The sequence below is a fragment of the Aythya fuligula genome, chromosome 8 (genome assembly GCF_009819795.1).
Source record: "Aythya fuligula isolate bAytFul2 chromosome 8, bAytFul2.pri, whole genome shotgun sequence".
In the NCBI taxonomy this organism is placed as follows: domain Eukaryota; kingdom Metazoa; phylum Chordata; class Aves; order Anseriformes; family Anatidae; genus Aythya; species Aythya fuligula.
In genome coordinates this window covers 8,603,624-8,622,374 of record NC_045566.1, presented here as the reverse complement: position 1 = coordinate 8,622,374, position 18,751 = coordinate 8,603,624, and the positions used below count along the sequence as shown (strand labels likewise).

Below are 18,751 nucleotides of genomic sequence, written 5' to 3'. Positions count from 1 at the left end.
CTCATCTAAATCTCCAAGAAAGAGAAGTCTAGGGTAAGAAGGAAATGTTTCACTGCTTGAAGACAATTTTGTGACATATTTTAGCTTATACTAACAAAGATAGCCCAGAGCACAGTAATCAATCTTCCTCTCCTGCTTTACACTTGATCAGATGGATAGAGATGCTTGGGGAATATCCAGTTGTTTTTTTACCTACTCAGCACACTTTCCAGAATGTGTAAGATGCATCTGCTACATCACATCTGGTCCTTCAGGCAAAATTGAAATCCCACCTGAAGAAGATCAGCCTTACAGAGAGGCCTGAAAAATGAATCTGGTGGCACTTTACTGCTCTGCGATGGAGGGGCAACCAAAACCCCATGGAGAGAAAAATTCAAACCAACTATACAGGAAAATGACCAGAACAATTTTTCTGGAAAACGGGAAGAAATTGTGGTGCCTCTGATCTAGTAGTTTTAAGCAGCTGTGATATGAATAAAGTTCACAAGTGAAAAAAACAGCCACTGAAGCTCCCTGTGTTTCCAAACTCATGCCATAGATGCTTTACAATGCACTATTTGTCTGGAACTTGCGTGGGAAAGGGAGGTACCTCACGCCCTCATCCACCTTCTGTACTAATGCAATAATTTTGCTTAGTCACAGAAAAAGGGAGAGAAAAAAAAGAAAAGGAAAGAAAATGATTAATAATCTGCAGGCAGCTGCTTACTTTCCAATTGGTTGTCCAGGAGGGGTGTGCTCCACTTCAAATCCTGCTTGTCTCAGTACATCAATCACAGTGTTGTTACCCAGGAAGTGACCTAAAATACAGGTAGAAAATAGCACTGTCAATTAAACTGCTCCTCTCACTCATTTGACTTTCTCCTTTTGCAACAACAGGTTTGGGAGGTAAGCTTACCAGAAGCTAGGCTAGCTCTAAAAGCAAGAAAGGCACATTATGCAATTTGTTGGAGTTGTCTCAACTATTCACCACTTAGCCCACTGCAGCCTTTGGCAATGAGCAGGGGAACAGGCAGCATACAACCTGATACGATCTTCTGTCTTATTTACCCCTCCCAACCCTCACATGACCAAGGGACTGGGCGTATAAACCCAAACCTTAATGTGTTCTTTTTTAATAGCGCTTGATTGTCCAGGAATCTGCAAATTGCTACCATGGAAATTTTTATTATGTGCATGGACTAAAGGTCCTTCTAACGTGGATATCCAAGTGACCCTACAGTGGTGAAAAGAATATTATTTGGGCATTGACTCATGAACTGGAACAATTTACAGCCCCAGATGTCCACCCTGCCCATCATCATTCATGGACATCTGCTTATGAAGAAGCTCTGAAGCTGCTGCACTCAGTGCTCATCTACCTCAAATGGCTGCGGTTCAGAAATTGTTTCATCAACCACTCCGCCACCTGCACGGCAGGGCTGGGAGGAGCTGGGATGGTAACCTTATCTTTTCCCAAATGTGAAGATTTAGTCCTGTAAACCAGTGCACTTTGCTACAAGTGTAAAGGTCGCATTCCTATTCACAGAAGTAACAAAGAGCCCAGTAAGTATTGCAGCATGTATGGGCCTTGAAAGAGTTTACTTAAGGGAATCCTATACACTTGAGGTCTGAACCAAATCCTGCCGGAGTCAATGGGAATCCTCAAAGGGCTTTGGGTACAGACTCAATAAGGCAATGTAATCCCTCCAAAGCTTTCAACTTATTGTCAGAATTCCATATTGTACCTCGAACCCATCCTGAAAACAAAAGTAAGGACACAAGATCTCCACTAACAGGTTACACTGAAGTCCACGTAGCCCCCTCACCTGTCTCCAACTGTGGCCCATGGTAAATTTTAAATATGTATAAATATGTAAATGAAAGAGAGATAGAAAAGATAGAACAATCCTCCCCCATTGTGTCCTTTAGCTCCCCTCTCTGCATGGCTGGGTGACCCCCATTTACACCCAGGTCATCACGTCTCGCTGCCAGCTCTGAATAGAGCAATTCACCATGAATGTGCTCAGGCCTCTGTCTCCGTCTACTTTTTGCCCCATGACGTCTTGCAGCAGTGAGTTCTACCGCATGCAAAAGTGCACTCCTCTGGCTTGTTTCAGGCTTGCTGTTTAGAGAGTGTGTGTTTGCCTTACGAATGGAGTATGTGCCTTCAGAAGATGCCAAACTACCCATCTCCACTGCAGAATCAAACATTTTTCTCAAAAAAAAAAAAAAAAAAAAAAAAAAAGGCAGGTGGGACATACCCAAGTCTCTCCCCATTCATGCCACTATGTAAGGAGTTGATGCAACCATGAGCAGTCAGCCCTAGGATACTTCACCAATGCTGCATAAAGTCGCTATGAATTTGAGAGTAATTCAGTCTCCAGTATTCCTTAAGCCTGCGTCTCTCTGCTTACACTGCCAACAAGGGCGCTAATTCGCATCAGTTGTGAGAATGATGTAGCTGTATGGCTTGTAGTGCAACTTGCAAGCAGTGGTAAGAGCTTTTTAGCCAAAAGACGTTTCTTTAAATGATTAAACGTACATTTGCAGAGCCCTAACGTGTTCCAGGATTCCTCCACTTCCTTTTAAGAAAACTCAAAATTTGATTTTCCCCTAACTTACTTATAACAAAAGCCAAAGGAGTAGAGAGCAGTCCCAAAAACGTGTTACATACCCTCAGAGATTTGAGAAACGAGACATTTGTGAGTGATTAACTGGATTTGATCATATCCTGTTTTTTTATGCAGTGGCCAAGGCAAACAATGGCCCCGATTCTGACACTGGCAAAGTGACACTGAGGAATCAAAGTCAAAAGTGTCAAGGTCAGAGATGTTTCTGTGTCCATGCTCACTGTAGTAGAGCTCTACTTTCCCTGAACCAGTCCTAAATGCCAAGAGATTTCCTAATGGAAAAAAAAAAACTGTCCTGGATCCAGCAAATCTTTGACATTATAACAGTACAAAAGAATCCAATTTTAACTGCTTTAAGTCCAGAAAAAAGGAACTTGCTACAGCTCTGATTCCTCATCCACAAAATGGCAGGCCTGTCAGGAATGTCAGCTCCTGAGCAAAGCCTGTGAATCCCTTCCAAGCAATAGATGAGGACCAAAAGGTGATATCTGCTGGCCTTCCTTTCCTGCCTCCTCTGTTGAGACCATGACGAAAGCTGATAACCCTCTTGGCCTGGTGACCTGCTGTGCATGACAGCAGAGGAGACCATGGACTGTCCAGCAGCACGTTTTTCACTTTGGTTCTGGATGCACACAAAATTTCACTTTTGGCCATATGGCAGCAAAGCCCCACAATGCTCCAGAACTGGAACAGCTCATAACAACAATATTTATTATGCAGACACCTGTTCAACGAGACTTATCTCAATATAGCAGCCATCAGTTCCAAATGCAACTCATTGCTGAAACAAGATGGACCAGAAAGGGAAGCGCATTCAGCATGAATTAGGTCAGCAAAAAACATCAAGTCCCTGCCTCTGGCTGCCAACATGTGCAAACAAATATGTAATAATTGCCAGATTATTATTTTTTTATATATATAAAAAGGGATGAAAAATCCTCAGCAGTGGATTTTATTTATATATACACACATGTACTCATACTGTTCTTCATATGTGTATATGTACATGTGCACGTGCATGCATATATCTGCTTCTGCTGAAAACTTTAAAGATTTCTCTGCCAGGCCACGAAATTTCATTCCAAAAGGCAAAAGTCTCACCACACACAAACAAGTAAAAACTATTGAAAAGTTTGTTCATCCAGAGGTAGATCAGATAACTTAAAGACACAGAGGAATGCTCTTGCTGCTGCATCACTATTCCCTCTTCATTCTAAACCTGGATAAAATACTCCTGCAGTATTAACCAAATTTACCATGACAGCTGATGAAAACTGGATCCAAGAGGTCAGAACACCAACTACCTTGGGAATTCCATGCAAGTATGGAAGTAGGGGAGGAAGTGAGAAAGCAGACAGAAAAGATTTTCTAGATAGGGACTTGATGTGGAAGTCTGTACCCGAGTAGAGCCTCTCCTAACAGTTTAAGTTTAATAAATAAATAATAATTCCTGCAAATAAAATGCAATATTGTGACATCAGTCCATTACGTGTTTGTGCTTAGGAAATTCATGATGATACCAGGCAAACTGCGCAAGTGTTCAATGAATTCTTAAGTAAAACTTAAGTAAAATGTTGGAACACAATATATATATATATATATAAAAACACACACACATTTTAAATTTACTCTGTTACTGGCTCCAGTTTATCAAGAAAGGTGTGAATGCAGTCCTTCTGCCCTCTAAGGATAAGGAAATACTCCTGAGACTTACTTGAGGACAAGGCCCAGTACTGAATAGACATTTCAGAGTTTGAACAGAAATGCAGAGGACTGGCTGGAGCATCTCACTGCACACAGTGGGAGTTTCTAGGTTAAATTTGATGAGGACAAGATTTTTGTCCTGTCTCTTGCACCTTGTTTTTCTCAGACAGAGGATCTAAGACTGGAAACACTGGAAGAACATGTTATACAGCATGGCTGCTAACATTAATCAAACATCTTCCATCCCTGTTTTTTCTTTTTAATTAAGAACCGTGTTTTGAACTACACAAAGCAGATACATGTAACACATTTCCTTATCTCCCCAAGGTTTCATTTTTCACTGGTAGAAAGAAAGAATAAGCAACTTTGTTTTTTTATGAAGAGGTAAAAAAAGCAAAAAACAAACCACGCATGTTTTCCTTAAAACACGTATACACGCTTCTGAAAAGGCACATTTTCTTCCTTTCTTAGTGGAATATGCTGGGCAAAAGGGGGGTGGGGAGAAAAATAGACTTCTCAGCCAACTCTTAACAGTCACAATTATGCATTTTCTAATTGACTGTAGAAACTAAAGCTCTCCTTTACCATCACAGACATCTTGGTGACCCCATCAATAGCATATCCAAGCATAAGATTTCATCCCTCAAAAGTTAAATGAGCTTGGGTGTTCCTACACATAAAAATACAAATTTGTTTTGATGGCAGAAGCAGGAAAATGTTTCTAAGCAAATGTTATGTACTTTATCTAGGTTTAGAGATCTACTACAAATTACTTCGTCTCTTCGTTTCACGATTCTTTGTTCCATAGCTTAGCAGGATAAAGGGGTACAAAGGAGCAGGAGATAATTCCCTCACAAAGGACCTCCATTGCCAGAGCCTTTGAAGTTGTGCTAAAAAAGCCTTGCTAGCCCATTAGCTGACACACAGCAGAAACCTGAACTGTTTCCATGCACACTACAAGCAGAGCTATTTTCTGCACAATTAGTCATAAAAAGGGCCAATGTAAACTGTGTCGGGAGGTCTCAATTCTTTACATTCTCCACACAGTGAATCAGACGTTATGTATAACGTTTTGTTGCCATTTAGACCTCAGGCTGCTTTGCAATCAGGAGGCAGCAGTCTCTATTCCTGTTTCTCTCTTAACGCTGATTTTCAAGGCTCTTGGCACCACCGGTGTGTTTATAGCAGTTAGACTTCACAAGAATTAGTGCGGGCAAAATGCAAATGCCAGAAGCTGCACATTCACAACTGGGGCAAATATTTACTTGCTCTTATGCATGTTGCCTCTAGAAGTATGCTATTTCTCTTATTCTGTGATGGTCCAACCAAATATTCTGGGAGGTTGAGTGATGAACACGTCAGGAGGAGGCTGCGGCAAGGAGCTGCAGCAAACAGTTCAGGCAGTGAATTTTGTTTGGGTTTGCCAAACATCGTTTGACTCTAAACCAGTGGTCACTGGACAATGACACAAATTTCCTGGGGGAGCCACGTTACTATTTCCTGCCATTGCAGATGTCCCAGATCCATGATGGAGAACCAGTTTTGTGAACAGACCTTCCAAACTTTTATTTCCTATCCACTCTGCCTCCAGCACGATGGGTGCTTCTATCCTTGCATTAAGTCATTTTTTTCTAATGAGTATCATCCTCATCCTTTAAAAACTAGCGGATCTTTCACTTTTCTTTTTCTTATGGTGACGCACTCAGGTTTAAACTGCTATTGCTGCTAGAGGTTTGTTTCTATCTTTCTAAACCACTTATCTGAAATCTCACTCAAGAGACAAGGATTACTTGTCTCAAGCACACCTTGGCAAGGAGCAAGAGGTAGATTTACACACACATCCTGCTTTTTCAACTTGGATCTAGATGCAGCAGAAGGTTTCCTCCAGCCTGAGTATCCTTCTGCTGTGAAGCATCTTACCAGCATATAACAAAAGGATACCTGGTTAACAGATGAGGTAGGTGATAGAAGGGTGATAAAGCATTTAGTGATGAGTATGTTGCTAGGACTGCCTGAAAAGTTTGATTTTACATTTTACTGTCAACATAAACAAAATTCATGCTTGTGGAGACCCAGCGAGGAGATTTTTCCAGAAAGGGCCCCAGTGTTCCTCCTTCCCACGTCTGCATGAAACAAACCAGGCTGTACTCAGTGCCAGGGAATGGAGGATGCATCATACTCATCAGCATCCCAAATGCATCCCTACCTCTGTCCCAAACAGACCAGATGTAACAAAGGCTTCCTGGAGGCTGGTATTCAGGTGCAAATTGAGAGCTGCAGGTTGGGCTTTCCAAAGGGAAAGCATCTTTAAAAGATACAGCACAGAACTGGGCATGCTCTGGGGCAAGCGCTGGGCAGTAACAGTGCCCAAACACGATGGACAATGGAAGGGATGAACCAAAACCTAGCCAACTCAGACCACCCCCTGCAGGTCTGCTGATGCTATGCCCAGGGTCCTTCCCATAGAGGAGAGTGCTCAGCGCTCAGAAAGAGCTGGGAACTCTGCACCTCACCTTTCCCAGAAGCCTGTCACCCCAAATTGCTGCCTTTTCCCCTGCTGCAGGACATGCTTTTGCACTTTGAAATGTCAGTATTACGCAAAAAGCTGGGAAGGAAAGCCGGGGGTGCAGGGAATGAGCCTTTCTTCCTCCCATGTTTTGGCAGGAGCGTGCCTTAAAAATACTTCTGTACAAACCATGTGCAATGGTCTTGTAAAGCAGGCTTTCATCATAGCCTCCTTACATCATGCCACCACTTCTCCAAGGCAGATGGAGAAATCATTTCCCTCTCTTGTTTGATGTTGTTATTCTCTGCAGTTGTGAGGAACTGACTCACAGCCACTTTCAGACAGTCACGGGAAGCAAAGCAATAAAACATGAAAGGCCAAAATGTGCAGCACTTTGGACGTCCAGCAATCCCCCCATGGCTCTCCATTCTTTCCTTGCATGTAATCACTTCTCTTCCCTCTTACCCGTGAGCACTTAGAGGACATGCTCTGGAGAAGGGCCACACCATGGCCGGGTGGGGACTGCAGTGATGAAGGGCCAAAAGTTGAGGGGTCATTCCAGACTGACGGCAGGGTAGTGGAGCAGAGATTTGTGATTCCCTGGGGAGGCCTGGAGAGCTGCAGTGCAAGGCTATGCTCAGAGCATCTCAGTCTGAAGGAGGGGCAGACTCCCACTGCCTAATTCTACTTTCTTGCTGCTCCTCCGTGTAATAAAAACTCCTCATGCCTCTTTCCCTCTTCTGCTCTTCCTCTCTGCTTAACCTCCCTGAGCATCCCTCCTGTTGAGGGCATGAATTCTCCAGGCACATAAATGTCACACACTGGAAGACCTCCTCTGGAAATAGCCTGAAGCACGATGCACGGAGACCTCAACGGGGCCAGCCCAGGATGGGGCACAATCCTCTTCCCTCAGCTTATTGATTTGGGACCGGCACTGTGCTGGCACAGCTCTCTGCTTTCAGACCCAACACGGTGCCATCAGGGTGGATCTGCAGAGCCAACACCCAACAGAAAGCTCAGTTCTCTCTTCAGGCCTACACCATCTGTTTCACTTTGGTTAAGAAAAACAACATAAGCGAGAACTGAAGTGAGGTCACCTCCCTGGCACATCTTCTGGTCTCCGTGTCAGACCACAGCAACAGCTGAACTCAGAGCAGGGTTCATCGCTCTTCATACGTTTCTAATGAAGTGAGAAGTCTGCGTTGGTCCCTCTCACTGGAGAGCTCAGGCACCTCCACAGAGCAATTCATTTCACCATCTCAAATAGCAGTTTTAGGAAGGACGCATGCCCTTTGTGCAATTCTCTCTTTATCGACCATGAGTTTAAACAGCTCCTTCAGCCTCAGCATCTATCAGACGTGATACGACAGCCCACCAAGCTGCCCCACCACTACCCAGAAGCTCCTGAATACTGCATGGAGCCCTTCCATCCTTTCTCTCCATCCTTCCCTCTTCTGCCCTGTCCCTCACCTTCCTTTCTGTACCAGGGTTTGCAAGGGAAGGGGGCTTGTGTTGATCTCTACCTGATGACCTTCTGGGGCTGCTTCATATTCTACCTTTTCTTATGTGGCATTAAAAGCATTTCCTGTGGACAGAAGGTCCAACAGTTCTTCATGACCCTCTCAGTACTTATTCTCAAGGAAATAACTCACGGGTATATCAAGGATTCAATTTTAAAGGGCAGAGGGAGGTGGATGAGTAGCTCACAATACCTTATTATCTCTGTAGGTTTGAGGTATGATGAGTTCAATTCCTTCCTGACCATGTATTCCTTCCTGACCAAGCATGTATAAATTGAAGAAAAAGGGCCTCTGTGAGCAAGCAACAATGCCTACAGCTTTGAGGTGTTTGTTTTTCTAAAAGGTAGTTGTTGTATGAGCTGGAGCTATTGACCGGGACAAAAAAGTTGTAAGAAGAAAATCATGTGGACAGGACTGAAGCATTTGCCTGTGCCCCTCATGTGCCCCTCTGCAATGGGCAGGGCCAATACAAAAGAAGCTTAGGAAATTTAACCCATCCACAGCAGCATGAGTGCTTAGTAGCTCTCCATAAGAAACAGTGGGGAGGACCCTGGTAAGAATCTGCCCACTGATCGTATCATTAGGCTCCTCCTGGCACCTACAGTCTGCACAGGTATGGCTCTAAACTGAACTAAAACATCTATAACATCGCTGTAGTGTGAGATTAAACCACCCAGGACAGTGCTGGTGGCAATGTCCACAGCTCTGACAGATCTGTGAAAAAACTCCAGAAGACTACAGCCAGGGTGTCATTTTCTTTTTGAAAACAGGCTCAAGAAGTAAAAACCAAGCTCCCAGTTGACAGGATATGAATCCTCAGTTATTCTTTCTGGTTTTGACCTCACTATTTTAACAGACCACTGATTTCTTCATGTTTTCCAGGAGCCCTTTTCTAGTGGTTTACTGGTATTGTGGCAGCAGCATTGAACCGTGATGTCTCACAAGTTAAAAACATGGCAATGCCATAGCACAAAACCAGTGATTCCTCAGAAAAATGCTGGCCTTCAGATGTTTATGGATAAGGACGAACTCTGTGTAGGAGCAGAAAGTACCAATGCCTTCTAGCCAATTTCTTACGCAGTGCCCTGCATAGGAAAATGGAAGCCATTTTACCAGACTTCATGGGAGAGGGGAAAAAAAACATCAAAAAGGAAACTTTTCAATAACATCAAAGCCTAGCCTCCTCAGTCAGTACCTTTATACATATAAGAAAGCTTTTCATTTTTAAGACCATCGATGGTTCATCTTTTTCCAAGAAAAACCCAGCTGGCCACTGGATGTCACTGTTGTTGCAGAAAAACACAGCAGAAAGTTCACAAATCAGGCTGTGAATAAGGTAAGGTGAAGTCACCCAAACCTGGGAAGTGCCTTTTATTTGAGTTAACTGGTACAGTGCTGGTGGCACTTGGAGGCTGCCTTGCCAGTGCAAACAACTGAAGGCAACGCATGCTCCATGGCTGAGGTCTCTACCATCAGCTGAAGGCAAGTCCTCTGCAGAACTCAGGGTGCAGAGCTCACGGACCCCAGTTCAGTGGTGTACAGATAGGCGTCCCCCGTCCTGCTGGCTCCCCTCTGGCTCCGTGTGCTGAGCTGTGCCCCTGCTCAGCACGACATGTCCAGCCCGCCCTCCAGTTTGGGCTCAGTCTTTCTACCATATTGTAGAAAACATCACAGCAAGCATGTTTCCAAGCTTGCCCTTGCTCCTGGATTAAAAGCAATCGTATATAGCCTTGCTCTGTGATTTTAGCTTGTCCTGCCAAAAGTGCAGGTTAGCACAGGGTATGGCTTTCAGGGTCTGAGCTAGCATCTCCAGTGAAAACAGCTTTGTGTTACATAGACCATTTACTTGCTCTGAATTAGTCTAAGAATTTTCAAACTGCGCTCAACCACACAGAGGAAACTTGCCCTGGAAGACCTTCCTGAGCCTTTTAATTCAGCTGATGTCTTTCCATTATCACAGAGAACCTCAGCAGTGTAGGAAATGGGCTTTCTTGAGGGGTGCTTTGGGGTTGTAGACTACGGCCTTTGACTCTGCAAAAGCAGAAGGAAACAAGCCAAAAAAAACTTTTCAAACTCAGCCCCTGGGGTTAGGGCATTGGTACACTACCAGGTGCAGGTAGTGCTGCTGTGGCATTTCAGGAGCTAAGCATTGGGTCTTCCTGTCTTCCACTCAAACTCAAGGCTTGATGCTTGCTAAGTGCCTGCTCTAACATAACTTGTTTTGATCTCCCTTGTTTTGTGGATTTATATACTATTACCCTTAAGGAGAAAATAAAGGCATGAATGCACAACACGTGTTGGTTAAGCTGCTTAACAGGATGTTGGAAGATCCTGAGATACACACATTGAGGGAATAGATATAGAATGCATCCATCTGGAGATCCATCTCTTCTGAAGTGCAAAGCATGCCTAAAGCTGCAGAACAAGAGAAAATTGATCTAGAAAGTACCTCTTTTCATCCCTCTAAACGTCAAAAATCTAGATTACCTCTAGCTGGGAATGATAGATCAGATCAGCTTTGACTCTGAGGGATGTTCATATAAATTAGAAAAAGGATCTCCATAGAGCATCACCACCGCAGTATTTTTAGATAAAAGTTAGGAAATTTTTGTTTTGAGTTTTCTTCCTTTTTTAAAAAAAGCAAAACAGAAAAAAAAAAAGAAACACAAGGGTAAGGAAGGACAGTCCTCTGTTTAAAGGTCCCATGGTGGAAGGAGTGGGGGTTCCAAGCCGGCAATGACAAAGCCACTACTAGGCAGGGACAATAAATCCCATCTGTTATGAAAGAGACCATCTCTGTAGTGAGAAAAGAAGCATAAAAACAGTCCTACAGTATTAAGAGATCCACTCTCAGCTGTGAATGTATGAATACAAACAATATCCCTCCCAAGCTCATATGCCACCTGTCCTGGATACTGCCTGTTACAATATGGCAGTGATGAGTTTCCTCCTGCAAATACTTCCACTTGTAAGCTGCCTTGTGCACGCAGTCACATCAAGCATCCACATTCCCATGCACAAAGGGTACCTTGCTCACAGATGTTAAATTTAATTGACTCCAAATCAAGGGAAGCTGTATTCCTGAAGTACTGATTTGTACATGTTATGCCTGTGGAGTACTTTTTTTATATCACAAATACATTCCTAATTAGACCATCAAATGTGTATCTACATTCCATCCATTACTATTTGTCTTAGTGAATTCCACCCACACAGATCTATTCTCAGCCACATGGCCAAACATCCTGACTAATTTCAGTGTAGATTTTTTTTTCTGTATAAATGTGTATGTAAATAGAAAATCTGTGTGTTTATACATTTTGAGCAAGTAGAAATATTTGATTTGAATCACCACTGCATTACTCCAGCTTTACGCTGGTATAAACACACACTAGTGGTTTTCACTGTTATCTCCTGCTGCCGAGCTGTGAACACGGAGGAAAAGAAGCAGCAATGGAGATAAGTGCATTTTATCTGAATATCTTTCTGTAAAGTCTGCTCACTGGGCCAAAATTGAGTTAAACCAAAAAGAGGGAAATCCAGTGGTCCTTTTTTTTGATTTTTTTTTTTCCCCAAGACATGGATGTCCACTCTGATAGGTGGTCATGTTCAGAAGTTGAGTTATTATGGAAGTTTAGAAACCGCAAAATATACACAACAGATTTTGAAAAACATTGTGGTTACGTGGGTTCAAGCGCGCTTGAGGAATATGTTAAAATCCAAGCAAACAATCTATTCCTATGCCTCTGTTCTGTTAATACACAAGTGTGCACACACATCACCAAGCTCGCATTCCAATTTGTAGCTCTGTTACTCACAGCATTCATTAAAGAATAACAGCCCCTGTTTGACTATCATGAAGCAAAATTGTTCACACATGTGGACCGAATAGACACACCAAGGCTGCACCCTTATGGTTTCTGAGTGACAAGCTTAATAAGATTACGCTTGATCTTTCTCTTAATAAAGCTGGATGACATTCAAGCAAAGCCTGGATTTTGTTTTAATGGCACATTAAGGGAGCCCAGAGCTTGGCACAGCTGGAGGCCTGAACCATCGAACGCAACTTGGCACTGCCAACATTCCGTTGTGATCCCAACCTCCCAGACCTCACATAATGAATATTTATATCTCTATATACACACGCACATGTATTAAATACCTATCATTAGCTGGTCAAGGTCAATGCTCTGGATAATAGAGCGGGATGTAATACCAAGAATGGTGAAGGTTGTTTTTATTTTTATTTTTTTTATTTTTTCTTTTCTTATGAATGACAGAAATTAAGCAGCCCATGGTTTATAGAGTCTGCAACATGACGGACTGCTTTTAAACCACACATTCCAGAAGGAAGGAGAACAACCCCAAGAAATAACAAAAGAGAAGTGTCATCACCTTACTGTTTAAACCTGAACACGGCTGAACACGGAGAATCCTGCTTAACTTTAATAACACCAGCAGCCTGAGCTGACTTCAGGGGAAGCAGTCATTTGCTTCAGATAAGTCAGGGCTTGCGTGCTTTGTAGCACTACGGGTTAAAAGCTTGTGTTAGCTGAGTCACAGTGATTTAAAACATCATTGCACTGGCCCAAAGATTACAAAAGACAGAACATAAAAATCACTTAGAGTAACAGGGAAGATAACACTGACTGTTTCTTTAAGGGGGGAAAAAAAAAAAAAAAAAAAGTTACCACTTCCCCAGTTAAGGTCTGATTTTTGGAAAAGAAAAAGCTCCCTAAAGAATAAACTCAGCAGTCCCATCTCCCCTTTTCCTCATCTGTGATGGATGTTATAGGAAGGGTGCAGCTATGCCTCTGTACGTGCCCAGGCTGGATGCCTGTGTATATTTGCCAATCCTACAGATTAGTGAATGGGTCTCAGGCTTCCATGCAGAGCTCATGATGGAGCTAGGGGCTGTACAATCATGGGGTAGGGACTGTTCAGATTTTATAATTTATCCACCTAAAAATTCATTTCGGGATCAAACAAAACTGCTCATGAACTACATTTGTTTAATAATTTAAGAGTACTGAGTGTCTTTTGCTGTTTCCTAAATGAAAAAAAAAATCATGGTTTTGTTTCAAAGCATTCAGAAATAATTTAACAAAATGTTATATACGTAGATTTCTTTTCAAAAAGAACACAACTGTGGACATTAAATTAAACAATTAAACATTTTGCACAACCTGAATTTTCTTCCAGGCTTTTGTTCTGGTGAGGAAAAAAAAGTAGTTTTTGTTCATCATTGATGCAATTTTCCTTCCTTTTCCTTCAATCATCTGGTTCAGCCAACAAACCAAGACAAATTATTTCTACTATTCTAGACAGAGTACAGGCCTCTGTTAATGCAAATGAATTCCCAACCCTTAGCCTTTCTCTTCTCAAGATCTATGTAGGCAGTACTGTAAAGCCTAAATATGATGGTGGAAACTTCCCCAGCTGTTAAGGCCATAGCCATGGACAAGTGGTACAAGAGGTTCAACTCAAGTGGGCCAGGATGGGCGCTTAGCAGATCCAAAAATCTCTGTAGGATGTCCCATCTCCTTCACTTAATTTAATAATGAGAATCCCATTGAATTCAACTCAAACTGCTCAAATTAACTTCCAGGTCTGTGTACCTGTCCAGCTCTAACTCTTTATTCTTGGCTGCCAAGTCTTACTTTGTGTATAATCTAAACATTAGTCCCCTGAAATCAACAGAAAAGTGCCTAGAAGGCATCTCCTTCACTCTCCAGACTTTCAGCTACATTAAAGATGAAAGAGCTCCAGAGCACTGAGGACATGGACTTAGAGGTGAGCAGAACATTAACGGAAAACTCTTGCTTAAACAATGCCCCATGTTATTAAGTATAAAAGAATAACTATTCTTGCAGAAATTTGGCCAAACACGTAGTTTCACTTCAGTAATTATCTGCTCCCTTTGCTGGATTAAACTCAGATCATCCTTGACTGAAATAAGAAATTCATTGCCTGCCCTATTGGCATTTTTACATCCAAACCCTGCAGTATTTTTCATCCCACTGAGCTCCACCTATAGAGCTCTCACACTATATTTTGGCTGACTATTCTGGGCTATTATATAAGCCCTTTGGCACTGGTCTGCCCCAGCTTTCTCCCAACCTCCACAGTTTTTCTCACAGCCAAGTTTCTGCAGGAAACAAAACACTTTTCATTGAGGCCAATTAGCTCAAGAACGTCAAAAGAAAAAAAAATCAAAAGGCTTTGGGTCAGTGACAAGAGCAATAGAGAGGCCAAGAAAATGAAAGAGGCTTGTTCTGAAAATGTTTTTTACTATGTCAGAGCCAATTCCCAATGGAGTGAAACAAGAAAAACATTCCTAGAGAGGTTCAAGATCTGTCATGAATTCCCAAGGCACATTAAGAAGTCTCACTTTCTCCGTCTCTCATTCCTTTCTGCGGTATATCATGGGGCTCCAGAAAGAGGGTGATAAGTCAAGAGATCTTTACAGAGATCCCAGACATTCAACGTAGCAATGAACCAAGGGTTGAGGAATCTACGTCTAATGCAATGCCCCAAAGTTCCTCATATTTTTGAAAAAAATTGGAATCAAAACTCAATTTGAAAATATTTTTTGTTGTAGTTGAGATGCAGGGACTGCTTCTCTCAAGAAACAGTCACTTGGTTTCCTCAGCAACAGTAAGGAAAGTAACTGGTCTGTGCCCCTGCTATGCCATCTTTAAAAGCAGCATGATCTGCTTTCCTCCCAGGACATATTTATCCCATTACATGTCTGTATATTGATAAAATTACTGATGACTGAATTTTGGAATGAACTTCAAAATACTGCAACCGATGCTTTTCCCACCATCACCACAATGCTCATAATCAACTCTACTTCCAAGATGAGAAGCCCCACCAGACCTTCAGGCTTGTCTGTATGAGAACCAAAGATCACTTTTCAAATTGTTTGAAGTATAAATTCAGTGGATTACTGAGCATCAGTCTTAGAGGGCCCAAGGCTGCTATCATGAAAAAAATCAGTTTTTCAGCTGAGCTTTATTTAATGACGGACTTTGCACTTCCTAATCTCTTTGGAAAATAAATGCCACATGGCATCATAATACACCGAGCAAGGGATAGTCAGGCTCCTAGCAAATAATTCATAATGACATCTTTTGGGTTAGTTTTTATGATGCTCTTTGTAGGACAATGCCGCAAGTTGATCTTGAATATTTCACCATGAGAACAAAATATTCCTCCTGACATCTAGCTCTGTATTCATGGGCTCATTTTTTCTAATGATTAATTTCGAGTTCACGCAGAGTATGTTCAAGATTACGTGGATTCATATTCAGTTGACCATATGAGAGAGGATTATTTTAGTGTGCCCCAGTTTATGGCCCGTGAAACATGATCCTCCTTGTCTCTCTCTTTCTCTTTTTCTCTCTGTCGGCAGTATTATTCTAACAACCAGATCTGGGAACTCGCTATCAGCATGACAGCAGAAAACAGCTATTTTTCTCTAGGAAAATCAGCTTTCATTCAATGACTTACACTTTGTGTGCTCTCATTGCTAACAGCTAAACAGAACCAATTAAAACATTCCTGTCAAAATGGTTTGAGGGAAACTCCCTTTAGGCTAAATTCAGGTTTCAGGTTTGTCAAACAGACTTGATCATTTTTCGTTTTCCAGCATATATTACTGCCCTTAGTGGTGATGCTAACCCAAACAAGACAAAGCATAGCTGAAACACCCTGATTCTGACTGAAGCCATTGCTTTAGGTTTGCCTGCATCTCTCTGAAGAGCTGTTGCCCACTTCACCTACACTGGAAGGTGTTTCCCTCTGCAATCAAAAGACCAGAACTGGCAGCACAGTGTTGATCCTGGCATAAAGCAGGCAGACGTGCCATCTAATAGCTCTGGCGATGTCTGGTCAGCTTTCCTGTCATAGTATCGTTATCTCGAGCCAACTGCCAGCTGGCTTGAACTGTGCTTGATGCATGAGGAGCTTTCAACCAAGAACACCCTGTGAGCAAATAATAGCTGCAGGGATTAACAGAGAACGTAAATTACATATAGCAATAAAATTTCATGTGCAGCCTCAGAAGATCTCAAAGCAGTTTATGGACAGGAATTAGGGTCCAACGCTGTGACCCTTACTTAACAAGTGCAAGCTAATTAGAAAGCCATCCCATTGAAATAAGCAGGGTTGCTCACAGAAGTCTGTTTAATGTGTGGCTACACAATTATTATTATTTTAATTATAATGATTTATATTGTGGTTGTTTCTCGAAGCCACAGTCCAACCGTATCTCCTGGTGCTGTACTAAAATAAATGAAACTTGGAGTGTTCCTACTCCAGGACACCCTGTTGCTTGGTGAGAAACACAACTACCTTGGAACCGACAGATAACCATTTTTCCAGGTCCACAGGCAATCTACAACATACTCATGTTTTATTACGTAGCCTAAATTCAACAAGTCAGTTGCTGAACGACTACTTCTGCTGCGTACAGCCTGGCCTGAACCAACAGGCAATGCAACTTGCTGATAAGAAAGTTGTTTTCAACTATAATCTTGGAAGTAAAATCCCTATAGTAACGTAAGATATCGAACCACTGTTTTTCAGTATCATTACCGCTGTGTCCAGAGTTGGTTGGATTTTCTTGTGGTATTATCATCCCTTCTATCCTGTGTCACTGCAACTGCATGCAGAAAGCAGAGGTTATGTACACCGTATTATTTCAACAGAGAGCGCCTTTCACAACCCCTTGGCAATTTTCTACATAGTGCGAAATGCACTGGGCTGGGTAGAATGTTATTTTTCTTTGACTGATGCTGTCAACACGTTATCTGAAGTCTACCTCTGAGTGCAAGAGCTCAGTGAGAGTGTTTGCATTGCACTTGTGCGTTACGCTACACCCATGCTTGGGCACCCTCTGCCCCATCACTCACCGATCCCACTTTCTGATCACTTGACTGCTGTTTGGATGAGGCCCAAATCTGGGCTGAGCATCGAATACAGTCAAAGCAGTCAAAGAAGGAGAGATAGCTGGAAAGTGAGCTGAAAGAACTGAGATTCAATGAATTGTGTGTTTCTTGAGAACAGCTTTCCTGTAAATACTATGCTTAAAGAAAAGATCAGATCCCACCATTTTTTCACTCATTATGGAGAACTGCAATACACTTTCTGCAGCATGCTGCTTTTGCAGATGGAGACAGGAATGAAATTACCTTTCAGTAACTAATACATACAGCACACTTTATCAAAAGATTATGAGTACCATACTATTATGCAGTAGCAACCTAGTTTTCTTTCTATTATACTCTATAAATATTGTTTTTATACTTAATATATTCAGGGAATCTTTGAGCTGATCCCAGAAAAGACAACATACCTTAACCATGACTAGCTGACAGCCTAGGAGTAGCAAGGAATAAATGCTCTGTGCATTTTGAATTGCAGGAGCAACTCATCCCATCCAATTTTCCAGAAAAGAATTTGGCCACAAGATCAGAGCAAAAGGAGTCTCTTTGCAAAGCATGCTACTGAATCCTCAGTAACTGCAACCCGCGCTTAAGGCTCCTGAGTCACTGGGAAGGAGAGGACCTCATCGTCCCCTGACAGCTCGTGGGGGAACGGCCAGCGCTGATTCACGAGGCAGAGAATTTCTTCTGAGCTGCCAGCAGCCTCCCCCAGCACCTGGTTTGCTCTGCCTTGGCGTTCTTCCATCTGCAACCTGCGCCAACCGTCAACAATTAAGAGACAGTGTTAAAGACCCCTTGCCAGCCCATGGCACTGGGGCTGCTGGCAGCCTGCAGGGCTAAGATGTGAGGACGGGACTGGCACAACAGGGATCGGTTTTGTTTCCAATGTCAAGCGCCTTTTCCATGACGCTGTTTTCAGCATCCAGTACCTTGATCCTGAAAACTCATATTAACAATTCTGCCTTCACACAAATGCAGATGTATTATACATGCATATACATGAGCATGTATATATTTTCCTGTAGAGGATATATATTTATGCTTTTTAAGATGAACAAGGAGAACAGAAAACCAAGAATTCTGGGCTATTGCCCAAACCACACAGCTTTGAAATTAGTGGTGCGTTGAAAAGAAAAAAAACATACACACACACCCCCAAAAAAACTGTTTCCTTCCAAGAAAAGTGTCTAGGTTTTCCAATGTGTTTACGACTGATGTCTACCCACAAGAGACTAAAATCTGGACTGGATGAGTCTGGACTGGCATACAACATCAAAAACCTCTCCTTCCTGAACCAGGGAACAATACCGTGTGTGTCTGTGCACAGAGGCGGACTTGTTGAAGAACTTTTTCCCCAAACCGTTGTATCTGCTTCTAATTTCCAATGAATCAGTGAACATGTCTGTGTGCTACTGCTCTTCCAGTCCACTATTTTATTCACAGAACTCATCTGTCTTTTCC

The 18,751-nt window shown here is 42.4% G+C and overlaps 1 protein-coding gene across 1 annotated transcript in view; it reads right to left on the bottom strand.

Annotated features, from left to right (window-relative positions):
- The window catches only part of TRABD2B (TraB domain containing 2B), a 277,990-nt gene that overhangs the window by 45,055 nt on the left and 214,184 nt on the right, over positions 1-18,751 (bottom strand). The window contains exon 5 of the mRNA XM_032191910.1: positions 707-797. Within this exon, the coding sequence (XP_032047801.1) occupies positions 707-797 (91 nt within the window). The remainder of the gene's footprint in view (positions 1-706; positions 798-18,751) is intronic.